Raw genomic sequence first — 15,021 nt, forward strand, 5'->3', positions numbered from 1 at the left:
TAAACAGTGCAACCCTACATGATAACCTAACAATGCTATGGCTCCTGGTGAGGGGGAGATACAAGATTCCCCTACAGATAATTTAGAAGAAAGAAATTTAGTCTAGTGATCTCAATATATAAAACATCAGAATCTAGAAATCTAAACTATAAGTTAAAAATTACTATATATATATACTATACATATATATATATATAAGGAATAAAAGTAATTTCTGAGACAATCATGGTATGCACTCCTTAGAATATATTTTATGACATGACACGTATGGTTACTCAAATTATTTGTGTGGAATCTGCTGGCATTAACAAAAATAGAAAAATACTTAAAAATTTAATTACAAAAACAAACAAGACATAACAAATATGCTATTCATAAATATAAACATAGAACTAAGCATACTAATATTTATAATTACACTATAAAGTCTAGGCACAAGCGAATACCAAACAGGCAATATACTTAAACATCAACTCCACATAAAGTTCTTTTTTAACATCAGCCTGACATTCTCAGCAACAAATACTGATAAGTGCATTTTAAATCAATGTGACAGTATTATACTGAAGAACTATGCTAAGAGAACCAATTTGGGTAGAATACAATACAGAACTGCTCTCTTTTGACATTTTTCCTCTATTAGGCCAAATTGTAATGAGAAAGCAAAGTAAAACATGACCATATATCATCAATTCTATGCATATCACTGTTCATGTATTTGATAAAATTTTACATATTAATCGAAATTTCTAAGACTGTCTTACCAAAAAATAATAAAATCCATCGATGTTTAACATAAATTATGAGGATATTGACTGGAAAGCTTTATAGTGAGGTTTAAATGACATACTCTATAGAAAATATATGCAAATACACTTTTTATTTGCTTGTCAATGATAAACCTGGGGTCTGGTACACCTAAATGAGAGAGTACTAGAGTGCAGAACACAAAATTACATGCATACACATACTAATTTAATAAAATACAGATTATCATTTCAAAGATAACTTCTCTAGAAGAGTCATTGTTTATGCAATTTTAGGATAAAACATGATACAGGATATGAGTCATTTTGAAATGATCACACCTCATGTAAAGTTTATGTTTTGGATTTGAACTTCACAAGTACTTCCAGAATTCTACCTAATATCAGAGTTTTAAAGAGTACTACCTATACCAAAGAGTCTTTCATGTAAAAATAGCTACAGGTAAATGAACGCACAACCAAAGAAATTTTTCACATAAAGAGTATCAAAGTTTAAGGTACAACCTAATTTGCTAAAAGATTTAACAAGGATCTTAACTGCTATAAAATGTTGTAAAGGAGTTACTAATTTTCTAGTTATTGAAACAGGGATACGGTACACAGGGCAGATATGAGGATAGCATTAGGAGTCATATATATGTGTTACATTTAGGTTTTCACATTTTCTCCTTACCTTTGGGAGTTTTTGCAGTAAACTCAGGATCAAAATAGAACGTATCTTCAGGCCTGCCAGTTGCAGGTTTAAAAGGTGGATGAATTTCTCTTCTGTACAGTTTCTGGTGGAAAAAAAAAGAGAGATTTAGACATGCATTAAATACAAAAAAATTCAAGAAAATTTTCATTGTATACTCACATTCCAGTCTATTGTTGAGAAAAATGAATGTCTTTTAATTTCCTCAACTCCATCTGGTCCTGCACCTATCAAAAATTAAATGGTTTAAAACTTTTGATTAAATGGTAATTTTATTTCAAGGAGGAATAGGTAATTTAGTGTTTGTTTTTAATATATGTACTACTATGTCAATTCCACAACAAAAACAAATACCCACCTCCCCTCACTAAAAAATCCCAAAGATCAACAAACACACAAAAGAAACAAATTTATTACAAATTTTACCCAATCTGTTCGCAGGATTTCGTTTGAAAAGCATTCGTAAAAGACTCTGGGCTTCAGGACTCAAAAACTGTGGCATCCCAAGCTTGGCTCTAAATAATAAATCCACATAATAACATTTTATTTTTTGGCAGTATCTGTGTTCTATTTTAAAACTGTTAATCCTTTCTATTTTGAGATAATTGTGGATTTATACTAAGTTGTAAGAAATAATATAGATCCTGTGTACACTTTACCCAGTTTTCTCTAATGGTCACATCTGACAAAATCATAGTACACTATCAAAACCAGAATCCTGACTTTGGTACAATCCACTGATCTCCTTCAGACGTCTCCAGTTTTAACTGCACTCACTGTGTGTGTAAGCTTAGTCCTATGCCCTTTTACCATATTTATGTATAGGTTGCTGCACCCATCACCAAAGTAAAGATACTGAAGAGTTCATACCATCAGCATACCTCACGTCCCTTTATAACCACACTTGCCTCCTTCCCTTTATAGTTCCTAACCTCTGGCAATCACAAATCTATTCTACATTTCTGTAACTTTGTCATTTTAAGAATGTTATGTAAGTGTAATCATAAAGTGTGTAATCTTTTTTTTTTTTTTTTACTCAATATAAATTCCCCTGAGATTCATCCAAGTTGTTGGGTAATATTCCACAGTATAGTTGTACCACAATTCGTTTATCTATTTCCCTGGTGAAGGGTATCTGGATTGTGTCATTTGGGTTACTACAAATAAAGATGCTATGAACATTTGTGTATAGTTTTTTTGTGTGGACACTTGTGTCATTTGGGTTACTACAAATAAAGATGCTATGAACATTTGTGTATAGTTTTTTTGTGTGGACACTTAATAGAATTTTAGTCCATAATCTTTTTTAAAAGATTTTATTTATTTGAGAGAGAGAGACAGACTACAAGCAGAGAAAGAGGCGGAGGGAGAGGAGAAGCAGGCTCCCCAATGAGCAGGGAGCCCGACATGGGGCTTGATTCCAGGACCCTGGGATCATGACCTGAGCTGAAGGCAGACGCTTAACTGACTGAGCGACCCAGGCACCCCAGTCCATAATTTTCTAACACACTTTTCCATTTTTATAAATTTTGCAACAAACACTGCTGTGAGAGTCAGATACCTGAGTTTTAGTTCTGGCACTGCTACTAAGAACTTTGTTACCTTGGGAAAAGACAATCCCCTTGGGTCTGTTACTACTTCTTTATAAGCAAGTATAGACCGTTAGATCAATGGCTCCCAAACTATAATCTTGGAACCTTTTTTTCAAAAGGAATTTAAGAAATCCATGATTTAAAACTGCTAAAAGAACATGTGCTTCATATACCTATGTTTTCCTCCCATTCCCTTTAACAATCCTACAGGGAAGAAGAGCTGGTGGGAAAGGGGTCTATGGAACTTCTAAGAGTCTACAGCACACAGTCTGAAACCCACTAGCTTGAATGAGCTTGAAGGTCAGTTTCAGCTTTAATATATAATTTTATTTTTTCCCCTAACTTATACATTAAGGAAACTATCTATAAGTACGAAAACAGTAACAGCTGGGGAAATGGCTAGCAGAGAAATTTCTACTTCAGAAACAGATCCATTTATTATTCAAGAGTTGTTAGTGAGCTACAATGTGCCAGCTATTCCTTAGTGCTGAGGGTACAGAGATAAAGATAGGAGAAGATAGAGATGGACAACCTGAGGATAATCCTGATATGTGAAGAGGCAAGTTTAGAAGGACATATGGAAAGACTGCTAACAGAATAGCAGGGGGTAAATTGGAAGGGGAGGTGAATCATGAGAGACTATGGACTCTGAAAAACAATCTGAGGGGTTTGAAGTGGCGGGGGGTGGGAGGTTGGGGTACCAGGTGGTGGGTATTATGGAGGGCACGGATTGCATGGAGCACTGGGTGTGGTGAAAAAATAATGAATACTGTTTTTCTGAAAATAAATAATAAATTAATTTAATAAAACAAAGACAATAGCAGGGGATATCTAATTTTTTTCAAAGATTTTATTTGACAGAGAGAGATCACAAGTAGAGAGGGGGAGAGAGAGAGAGAGAGAGAGAGAGAGGAGGAAGCAGGCTCCCTGCCTAGCAGAGAGCCTGATGCGGGACTCAATCCCAGGACCCTGAGATCATGACCTGAGCTGAAAGCAGAGGCTTAACCCACTGAGCCATCCAGGCAGCCCAGGGGGATATCTAATTTAACATGAGAGAATGAAAGGCCTTAAATGCAGTTAAAGATTGAGAATTTATTCACTTGGCCCGCATTCCCCCAACATCTTACTGAAGAACTTTAATTTCTCTAGATACTCAGCAACAACCAAAAAATACTTCATGATCTAATGAATTTGTGGAATGTTATCTATAATATCCCTCTTGGAGACACAGAATAAAATGCACTGCATACAAAAGGCTTAGAAATCTAAAGTAAAGAATCAGTATTTTTCTAAATGTTTGCTGCTAGTACGTCTTTTTCAGAGAATACCTATTCACATCTTGTAGAATTAGGGTTCTACTGAACAAATCTGGGAAAATACTGCCATATTAGGTAACAAGGATATAGCAGAGATCTTTCTTTTTTTTTTTTTTTTTTTAAGATTTTATTTATTTATTTGACAGAGTTCACAAGTAGGCAGAGAGGCAGGCAGAAAGAGAGAGGAGGAAGCAGGCTCTCTGCCGAGCAGAGAGCCCGATGTGGGGCTTGATCCCAGGGCCCTGAGATCATGACCTGAGCCAAAGTCAGAGGCTTTAACCCACTGAACCACCCAGGCTCCCCAGCAGAGGTCTTTCAATGGTGGACTAACATGACCAAATTTATTTTCAACAAGGTAACTCCAGAGGTTAGTATAGACTAATCTGGAGTAGGAAGTGGTAGTAGTTGTAGGCATTTTACTTCGGAGCTTCACTCAGTAGTGTAGGTAGGAGACTACCACGGTCTGAGAACTATAAGCAATGCAGTGTAAAGGAAAGCCTGGGACACTGAAAAACTTTTCAAGAGCAAATTTGGTTAATACCTGCAAGTACAAGAGAGGGGAAGAAATCAAGAATGATTTTCAGGTTTCTGGCTAGGGAAATAGGGTGCTTAGAAATGAGGCTAACTGGGGTGCCTGGGTGGCTCAGTCAGTAAAGCGTCTGCTTTTGGCTCAGGTCATGATCCCAGGGTCCTAGGATCGAGCCCTGAATCAGGCTCCCTGATTAGCAGGTAGCCTGCTTCTCCCTCTCCCACACCCGTGCTTGAGTTTCCTCTTTCGCTGTGTTTCTCTGTCAAATAAATAAATAATAAGTCTTTTTTTTTTTAAAGATTTATTTATTTGACAGACAGAGAACACAAGTCAGCAGAGAGGCAGGCAGAGAGAGAGGAAGGGAAGCAGACTCCCTGCCGAGCAGAGAGCTCGATGCGGGGCTCGATCCCAGGACCCTGGGATCATGACCTGAGCTGAAGGCAGAGGCCTCAACCTACTGAGCCACCCAGGTGCCCCAATAAATAAATCTTTTTAAAAAATGAGGGTAATTGAAAATACAACAAGAAAAAAAGAATACCAAACAGATAAATTTAAATTTAAAATGTTAAGTCATACATATCATGTTTTTGGAGAGCTATGTTGGTGATTAAATGCCAATACAGGTCTGATGCCTGGTTAACTTAAAGTAAGAAAGAGTAATTTGAGAGTAACTAAAATGCTGAGAGTAGTTAGAGGAAAGACTGGAGTCAGCCAGGAAAATGAGCACAGAAGGGAAGAAAAGCATATCAGAAATGTGAAGTGTGTAAACCTGGTGATTCACAGACCTGTACCCCTGGGGATAAAAATATATGTTTATAAAAAATAAAAAATTAAAAAAAAAAAAAAAAGAAATGAAACCCTGGGGAACAAGAACATTTAAACAGTAGTCAGAAAAAGAACAATTTGAGCATTAAAAATAATGAATGCAATTGTTTGTAAATGCTGAATCACACTGATTATTATATCCCTTAGATTCATTATAGTAAAATAAGAAAAAGTCAAAACTAACATAAAACCCAACTCACTGGACACCATCACCACTGGAGGTAATCAGGGCTCTGACAACTGGAAATTAAGAATCAAACATTTAGGGGTGCCTGGGTGGCTCGGTGGGTTAAAGCCTCTGCCTTCGGCTCATGTTATGATCCCAGGGTCCTGGGATCCAGCCCTGCATTGAACTCTCTGCTCAGTGGGGAGCCTGCTTCCCTTCCTCTCTCTCTGCCTACCTCTCTTGCCTACTTGTGATCTCTGTCTGTCAAAAAAAAAAAAAAAAAAAAAAAAGAATCAAACATTTATTCTGCCTTTCTTTTTTTTTTTTTTAAAGATTTTATTTTATTTATTTGTCAGAGACAGAGGGAGAGAGAGCGAGTGAGCATAGGCAGACAGAGAGGCAGGCAGAGGCAGAGGGAAAAGCAGGCTCCCTGCCGAGCAAGGAGCCCGATGTGGGACTCGATCCCAGAACCCTGGGATCATGACCTGAGCTGAAGGCAGCTGCTTAACCAACTGAGCCACTCAGGCGTCCCTATTCTGCCTTTCTTGTTTGACCCTTATTTCAAGGTAACTGAAGAGCCCTCATTGATTAGAGAAAGTTCACTGTTTTGGGAAATACCAACTAATAAGTGAAGTAGGAATAAAAGCAATAGAAAAATTATGGTTTTTGAATCCCTAATAGAATAACTGTTTCAACTAATGATTATCAATGGTTGAAAACACTAGATGAAACCCTGCCAGGGAAATTTGCAAGAGAGCGACCAGCTGTACCTATTGGAACTCATCACTTAAAGTGGACCAACAAGGTGTTCTAAGACTTCTGATGTGATGCAATAGGGTGCAGCATGAGCTATGAAATAATCTTGCCAAAAAAAAGCTGAACGAGAAATGCAATAAAGGAACAAGTTAAACAATATTACAAGGAAAATAAAACAATTTCAACCCTCCTAGGAAAAGACTAATTGTTGTGTAACCATGTTAACAAGAGCCACAAGAACTGGCTTTAAGGGCGCCTGGGTGGCTCAGTGGGCTGGGCCGCTGCCTTCGGCTCGGGTCATGATCTCAGGGTCCTGGGATCGAGTCCCGCATCGGACTCTCCGCTCAGCGGGGAGCCTGCTTCCTCCTCTCTCTCTCTGCCTGCCTCTCAGCCTACTTGTGTTCTCTGTCAAATAAATAAATAAAATCTTTAAAAAAAAAAAAAAAAAAAAAAAAGAACTGGCTTTAAAGTCATTTAACTGATCAAAACAACTTGCCTAGGTAAACATTGTTTGTTTCTCTTTTTTTCTAAATCAACCCATCAATAACTACTCTTCCTTCATCTGTGAAAATCAAACAAGAATGGACTGACTACAACAACCACACCTGAGTGCCAAGTGATCAACATCAGTCCCACCCAAGTAACCACTCTTAGAGATGATGTCAACCTACTTATGGCCCTGAAAATCTGCCAAGTTTTGAACTCCACCCTTCCCCCAAAACTCTATGTAAGAACAGTGGTCTACACTTCTTAGATGCTATCAAGATTAGCTTTACTCTCCCTTACTATAGTAAGCAATAGGATTGGCTTCAATGCTTTTTGTTTCATGTACTTAGAGTCGTCTTTTGACAAGATAAATTCTGAAGTGGAATTCTATAAAACTGTCTTGGTTTCTTCCACAAGCAAATGGTAGGAAAAAACAGGGTAGAGTGTTCTGGAAAAACAGAAGTTTGAGAAATAGAACCAAATGAAAGGTTCAGATGTGGTCTGGGACTACAGAGACACAGTTTTGGAGAAAACCTGAAAAATGTGGTTTGTTTGTTTGTTAACTTTTTTAAAAAAAATTTTTATTTCTTTTCAGCGTAACAGTATTCATTGTTTTTGCACCACACCCAGTGTTCCATGCAATCACTGGTATTAGTGGATACCTTAGCAGTGTCTTGTTAGGTGTGGTCATATTAGAAAACATCCATACTTTCTAGTGATGCAACCTGCAGTAGGCGAGAAATGGCACGCGTGGAATGCTTAAAATATTTCAATGAAGAGATGAAGCACATGTGGCAAAATCTTCATGACTGCTGAATCTGCATGACTGATATATGTGTTCATTCTATTAACACTATTTTTATGAATTACATTAGAAATTTTTCATAATTAAACAGAGAAAAGCAAGCAAAGAAGGAATGGTCAAGCAGGAGACCAAAAGAGGAACTGTTAGGGAGGCAGAGGCAGCAGATGGGAGTAGGAAGATCTAAATGGGGAGAAAGTGGCCAACAGTGTCAGATACTTCCAGAGGCAACTTTCTTACCTGTCTTCTCTAAAATGGCTCCTGCCCCTACTCCTTCCCTCACACTTCAAGAATAATCTGGTTCATTATGTCTATTGCTCCTATTATTATCTGAAGTTATTACATTCATTTGTTTAAATATTAATTCCTTGTCTCCCCCTAGGATGCAAGCACTGTGAGATGACAGAAGATCCTGTCAGTCTTGTTCACACTGCATCCTATATAGATGTAGCAAGACCTCAATCATCTGTTGAATGAATTGTGTGAACAAATGGTGCAGAGAGTCACCTTTCTAACAGTCTGCCACTGGGTTAAGCAACCAGATCACTGCTGACCAGAGTAAGAGAAGTTTCAGGAGATTGGTGGGAATGAACCACCAATGGGCTGCTGAATAAAAGCAGCCAAGAAATGGTGCCAGAAAGCACATACAATTCTTTAAAGAGGCTTTCTGTTGAAAGGATGCAGAAAGATGGTGCAGAAAGCTGAAAGGAAGCCAGGTCAAAGAAAGGGTTGTTTTTTGTTTGTTTGTTTGTTTTGAAATTAAGAGTATATTCGTTAGCTGAAAAGAAGGGGCCAGGATTGATGGAGTAATGAGGTTCAGGGAACAGTCACTTATATAGCAAATTATTTTTTATTGAGGAGAATAACAAAGTGCAAAACAAACAAACAAACCCTACACAACCCCAACATCACCAACTTACACAGTTCACGGATTTACCAAAAAGTGAACAGTCATGTGGCCAAGAAATGTAACACCGTAACCCATCATTCAATGTTAACCACTTTTCTTATTTTGCCTCAGCTGTTGCCATCTACATATGGGCCTTAAAAACTACGTTTTAGTTTGTCTGCTTTAAAACTTTATGAACAGAGGGGCAACCGGGTGGCTCAGTCAGTTAAGCGCCCGCCTTTGGCTCACGTCATGATCCTGGGACCCTAGGATCAAGCCCCACATAGAGCTTGCTACTACCTCTCCTGGCCCCTGGCTCATGCTCTCTCTCTCAAATAAATAAATCTTTGGGAAAAGAAAAACCAAAAAAACTTTACAAATAGAACCATATAGTTATTTATTCTTTTGTGTCTGAACTGTTTTTGCTCAACATCCTTACACAATTAATCCAAGTACCGGCATATAACTGGTTTGTTCATTTTCTTTGCTGTATAGTATACTGCACCCCTGGGCCAAAGGCCTCAGTCTGCTTTTGAAAGGCTTTTGAGCTAAGAATGGTTTTTACGTTATTTTTAGGATTTTATTTGAGAGCAAGCAAGCATGAATGGCGGGGAAGAACAAAGGGCAGGAACAAGCAGACTGCGCGCTGAGGGTGGAGTCCAACATGGGGTTTGATCCCACGACCCTGAGACCAGGACCTGAGCTGAAATCTAGAGTCCGAGGCTTAACTGACTGGGCCATCCAGGTGCCCAGAGACCCAGGTTTTAACATTTTTAAAGTGTTGGAAATAAACAGTAAAGAATAAGAATATGTGACAAACAGTGTATGTGGCTTACAAAGTCTAAAATATTTACAGATCATATGTCAACCCCTGCTCTATCTCATTTATGAATATATCATAATTTATTAATCTACTCGACTGCTAGTGATCCATTTTCCACTTTTTGACCATTACAAATAATGCTGCTATGAACATCTTTGTTCTAGTTTCTTGATGTACAAGTACTTTGATACATGTAAACTGGGTGCATGCGTACGAGTGGGATTACTGGATGAGGGTATACATATGTTTGGCTTTAGAAGATAATGTCAAAAACTGTTTGCCAAAGGTTGTAAGAACTTTCCAGCTATGGATGAAAGTTGCCACTGCTCCACATCCTGTCAGCACTTTATATTGTTTAGCCATTCTGGTGGGTATGCAATTGTAGCCCATTGTGGTTGTAATTTGAATTTTTTTAAAAGATTTTGTTTATTTATTTATTTGACAGACAGAGATCACAAGTAGGCAGAGAGGCAGGCAGAGAGAGAAGAGGAAGCAGGCTCCCCGCCGAGCAGAGAACCCAATGTGGGGCTTGATCCCAGGACCCTGGGATCATGACCTGAGCTGAAGGCAGAGGCTTTAACCCACTGAGCCACCCAGGCGCCCTGTAATTTGCATTTTCTGATTTACATATTAGAATCAGTTTATCAAGTTTCACACAAAAAACTTCTTAAAATTTAAATTCCATCTGCATTAAGACTATAGTTACGCTGTATAATATGGTAGCCACTAGCAACAAACAACCACCAAGCACTTGAAATATGGTTAGCCCAAATTCTAAGGATAAAGTGCACCCTGGAAAAAATAAAATAAAATAAAATGCACATACAAATAAGTATGATAAAAATGTATCATATCTCATGAATCATTTTCTATTGTTGATTACATGTTGAAATGACATCTTGGCTATACTGGGTTAAATAAAATAGATTATAATCTATACTAAATTTTTTTACTTTTTAAATGTTGCTACTAAAAAAGTTAAAATTACACAGTAATTTTACATTACATTTCTATTGGAAAATGCTCATCTATACAAACCCACATCTTTACAATACTGTGTCTGTCATAATGTGAATATGGTACAACCTTACAGAACAATCCTTTAAATTTTTATTTTTTTCCTTTATTTATTTATTTGACAGACAGAGATCACAAGCAGGCAGAAAGGCAGGAAGAGAGAGAAGGAGGAAGCAGGCTCCCCGCCAAGCAGAGAGCCTGATGCGGGGCTCAATCCCAGGACCCTAGGATCATGACTGAGCTGAAGGCAGAGGCTTTAACCCACTGAGCCACCCAGGCACCCATTAAATTTTCTTTAAATAAAATTTCCTAGTTTTCTGCATAGAGATTTTACATAACTTTTGCGAGATTTATCCCTAATTATTTGAGTTTTTTATAATACTGCAAATATTATCTTTTTAAAAAATTTCATTTTCTGTTGCTACTATGTAGATATAAAAATAGATTTTATTTATTCACCTCTGATCCAACAACTTTGCTAAACTCTTATTAATTCCAAGAATGTATATGAAGATTTGGATTTTCTACGGACACAGTCATGTTGTATAAATAAGAACAATCTTATTTCTTCTTTTTGAACCTTAAATCTTATTTCTTTTCCTGGCCTTATTATACTTGCTAGTATCTCTAGGACAACATGAAGAGAAGTGGAATAATTGATGTCCTTGTCATATGCCAAATTTTAAAGGTGAAGCTTTCACTGTGTTAACATTAACATGAAGATTTATCGCTTCTCGGCCTTTTGGCTAAGATCAAGTGTAACATGAAGATTATATGAGTACTCCTTTGGAGATGTAACCCAGAGCCCTGGATCCCTGTGTTTCTGCTTGGGGCAGGGGCCTGGTCTCTGGCTGTACTTGGTGGAGGGCATGAATAAGGGCCAAAAGCTCCAACATTTGTGTGCCCAGAATTGAAAAAAAGGAACATGAGTACTCTAAATCTACAGGGCTTGTTCATATTTGAAACACATTAACATTAACGCCATAATATCAATGAATAAAATTTCACATTTCAGTTTGAAGCATTTATTTCTAAATCTCATCAAAACATATTCACTAGGGAGTACTTAAGGAGTACTTACTTAAGAATCATAGTCATTGTTTCTTTTCGATCTTTTCCTTGGAAAGGTAGTGTACCAGTGAGCATTTCAAACTACAAAAAGGCAACATCATCAGGGGTATTAGTCAAGAAGTATAAAATCTCAAGGCCAGAAAATAAAAAAGCATCATTTTACTTCAAACTAAATCTTATAAAATTGCTATATAATAAAACAAGTGATTTATACTTCCACCATATTACTGAACTCAAAAAACACCCCAATCCTTACCATTAACACACCAAAAGACCACCAGTCCGCACTTTGAGTGTGACCTCGACGATTAACTACTTCGGGAGCCATGTATTCCACAGTTCCACAGAAAGAATAGGCCTTCTTTTCATGGTCAATAGACTCTTTACTTAGGCCAAAATCTGCCAAAATAAATATATAATTCATAACTATCCTACAATAATTTCCACACTTAAAGTTTAAGCTTTGAGTTCCAATATTTACATTTATTAAAAATTCTAATCCAAGTTTTCAAGGCAATTTGTTACTAAATATTTGAACCACAATCAACTTTAAAAGAAATTATATAGAGTAGAAGAGAATATTTTAATAAAATGAGGATTTTTACCTGTTAACTTGATGTGACCTTCTTCATCAAGAAGTATGCTGAAAGAAAACAAATTCAGAAAATCTTTCAAACCACTAGATACTTATAGAACCTAGAACTGAAACTACTGTGTTAAGCACCAGGTCACATTTCTTCTAAAATATTGTTTTAGACTGTGATAAGGGAAAGGTAAAAAAGGAGAAAAATTTTTTTGGACACACATACATAACAAAACCCAAAGGCAAATCCTTATAAACATGTATTAAGGGCATTTGAAAACAATAACGAAAAGAACTAAAACTTATATTCTTTCTAATTTCTAGTTGCTCTTTGTAATGCTTTTCTGCAGAGGTGGCCTAACTAAAATCCTTAGTGCTTGCACAACAGACAGAGGGTCCACATATTTCGGTCAACTGCATTAAAGTTGTCATTTTCTTGGTCATTTTTTAGGTATTTGACTCAATCATTCTTTCCTAGTTTCTCTATCCAATCCTCTTTTTCTTTTCTTTTCTTTCTTTCTTTCTTTTTTTTTTTTTTTTTTAGAGTCAGGGAGCAGAAGGAGAGAGAATCTTAAGCAGGCTTGATGCTAGACACAGAGCTTGATCTCAGAATCCGGAGATCATGATCTGAGCCCAAATCAAGAGTTGGACACTTAACCAACTGAGCCAGCCAGGCGCCCCCTAACCAATCTGTGTAAGCTCTCCAGTGTTTTCTTTCTTTCTCAGTAAACTCTGAGCTTCTAGGTTTGACCTTATTCATCTTGTTGCTCAGCACCTGGTAAAGACAAATAAGAAACATATGTTGAATGCATGGGACCAGTCTACAAAAGGCCAATACGGCATTCCAAATAGTTTGGGCTTCTTCCCAAGGGCATATAAAGTTTATATGAATGAAATGTAGAGATAATCAGATCTGCATTTTCATAAAACAGTTCAGAGGGGAAAATAAAGGGTATTTAGTGAGCTCTTAAATATGGATCATGAAGAACAAATGGAGAAGACACTAGGTTTCTGGCTTTAGGAGATACTTGAGTGGAGAATAATGTCATTAATTAACAAGCTATAGGAAGGGATAAGTACTAGGCTGCAGGCCAATAATTCTATTTCTGGATAGGCATTTTAGTATATTGACTTGAAATGCCAAGTAATAAACTGTTTCACTTATATTCAAAGCCATTCTATAACACAGATATTTCTTTACTTTTAATTCTAACTTAAAAAATGTGAAAGCCAGGGTGCCTGGGTGGTTCAGTGGTTTAAGGCCTCTGCCTTCAGCTCGAGTCATGATCCTGGGTTCCTGGGATCGAGCCCTGCATCTGGCTCTCTGCTCAGCAGGGAGCCTGCTTCCTCCGCTCTCTTTGCCTGCCTCTCTGCCTACTTGTGATCTCTCTCTGTCAAATAAATAAATAAAATCTTTAAAAAAAAACATGAAAGCCAAATTTTGCTATAATAAAATTTTACTGTGTCAAAAATACTACCAACCTTTCTATGTCATCAATTCAAATAGGATTACAATAAAGTTTACCACTGAGGATAATTCAGTAGGGACTTATTTTTCATGTCTTCATAAGGGACTTATAAAAAAAATACAAGCCTAATTATGCTCAATTACAAAGCAGACTAACCATTTCCAGAATATAAAGCGAATTATTAGGTATGCTGAAGATTATCCTCCCTCTGTCTAATAAATACATGAAAGACAATTCTAAAAACAAAGCTTCAAATCACTCTTGGTAATTTTGGGGAAAAAAAAGAGAGAGAGAACATAGCTAAGCTAACAGAACATTACTTATGCCTTCTATAGCAAATGCATTTTTTTAAGATAACCATGCCCACCCTTTACCTTTGAAAGAAAAAGCCAACTGTATTACTTTCAATAGGCAAAGTTCCTTTCCAACTACTAATAATCATTTTCAACCATATTTATTATAACAGAGTTCTGGTTTAAAAGAATGTGGCAAACCCCTTACAGTGCATAAAACAACTGGTCTAAAAACTGAAATTTCCTCCAAGTTCTATATGATGGTATATAGTTGGATTATTTAACAACTAAATGTTACTTCAACTAATAGTGTCATCTAGGCATCTCTGTGAAAGATCTCACTTCTTACTTACATTTGATCTTATTTAAATCTTAAGAAAGCCCCATGCTGTATACATAATTTTATGACCAATACTAATCCAATGGTTTACAATAAATACATTCAACTAAATGATATAAAACACTAACACATATTTTATTATGTTTAATCATATGTTTATAGTAATTTTTTTCTTCTAAAGACCATATGCTTGAATATTTATTCTCACTAGGAATTATATTTTGTGTCTTTATAGTTTGAAATCAGGAAAATGATGAGAAAAAACAAAACTTAGTAATTGTCTGGGGAATAACAATGGATGCATACAAAACTTATCCAAAACCAAAATGTATGAAAAATGAAAGTAAAATGTGAAAGTATAATAATTTCTAAATGATCATGTAAACAGGATCCCAAAGGATCATTTCCTATTATAATATATAATTTAAATTTTGCACGTAACATTTTAATGTAAGTAATATCCAAATTCTTTTTTTTAAAGATTTTTTGAGAGAGACAGAGAGAATGTGAGTGTGAGTCGGGGGTGGGGGGCAGAGGGAGAAGGAGAGAATCTTAAGCAGGCTCCACGCCTAGCACAGAGCCTGATAAAGGGCTCCATGTCACAAC

General features: G+C 36.7%; 1 protein-coding gene across 7 annotated transcripts in view; it reads right to left on the reverse strand.

The window, feature by feature from the left end:
* The window catches only part of RPS6KA3 (ribosomal protein S6 kinase A3), a 116,857-nt gene that overhangs the window by 26,996 nt on the left and 74,840 nt on the right, over positions 1-15,021 (reverse strand). For all 7 annotated transcript variants that reach the window (XM_059158694.1, XM_059158695.1, XM_059158692.1 and 4 more), the window contains 6 exons: positions 12,336-12,373; positions 11,987-12,129; positions 11,741-11,811; positions 1,885-1,973; positions 1,621-1,685; positions 1,441-1,543 (listed from right to left, as the gene is read on the reverse strand). In XM_059158694.1, the coding sequence (XP_059014677.1) occupies positions 1,441-1,543; positions 1,621-1,685; positions 1,885-1,973; positions 11,741-11,811; positions 11,987-12,129; positions 12,336-12,373 (509 nt within the window). The remainder of the gene's footprint in view (positions 1-1,440; positions 1,544-1,620; positions 1,686-1,884; positions 1,974-11,740; positions 11,812-11,986; positions 12,130-12,335; positions 12,374-15,021) is intronic.

Source organism: Mustela lutreola, chromosome X (genome assembly GCF_030435805.1).
Source record: "Mustela lutreola isolate mMusLut2 chromosome X, mMusLut2.pri, whole genome shotgun sequence".
Taxonomy (NCBI): domain Eukaryota; kingdom Metazoa; phylum Chordata; class Mammalia; order Carnivora; family Mustelidae; genus Mustela; species Mustela lutreola.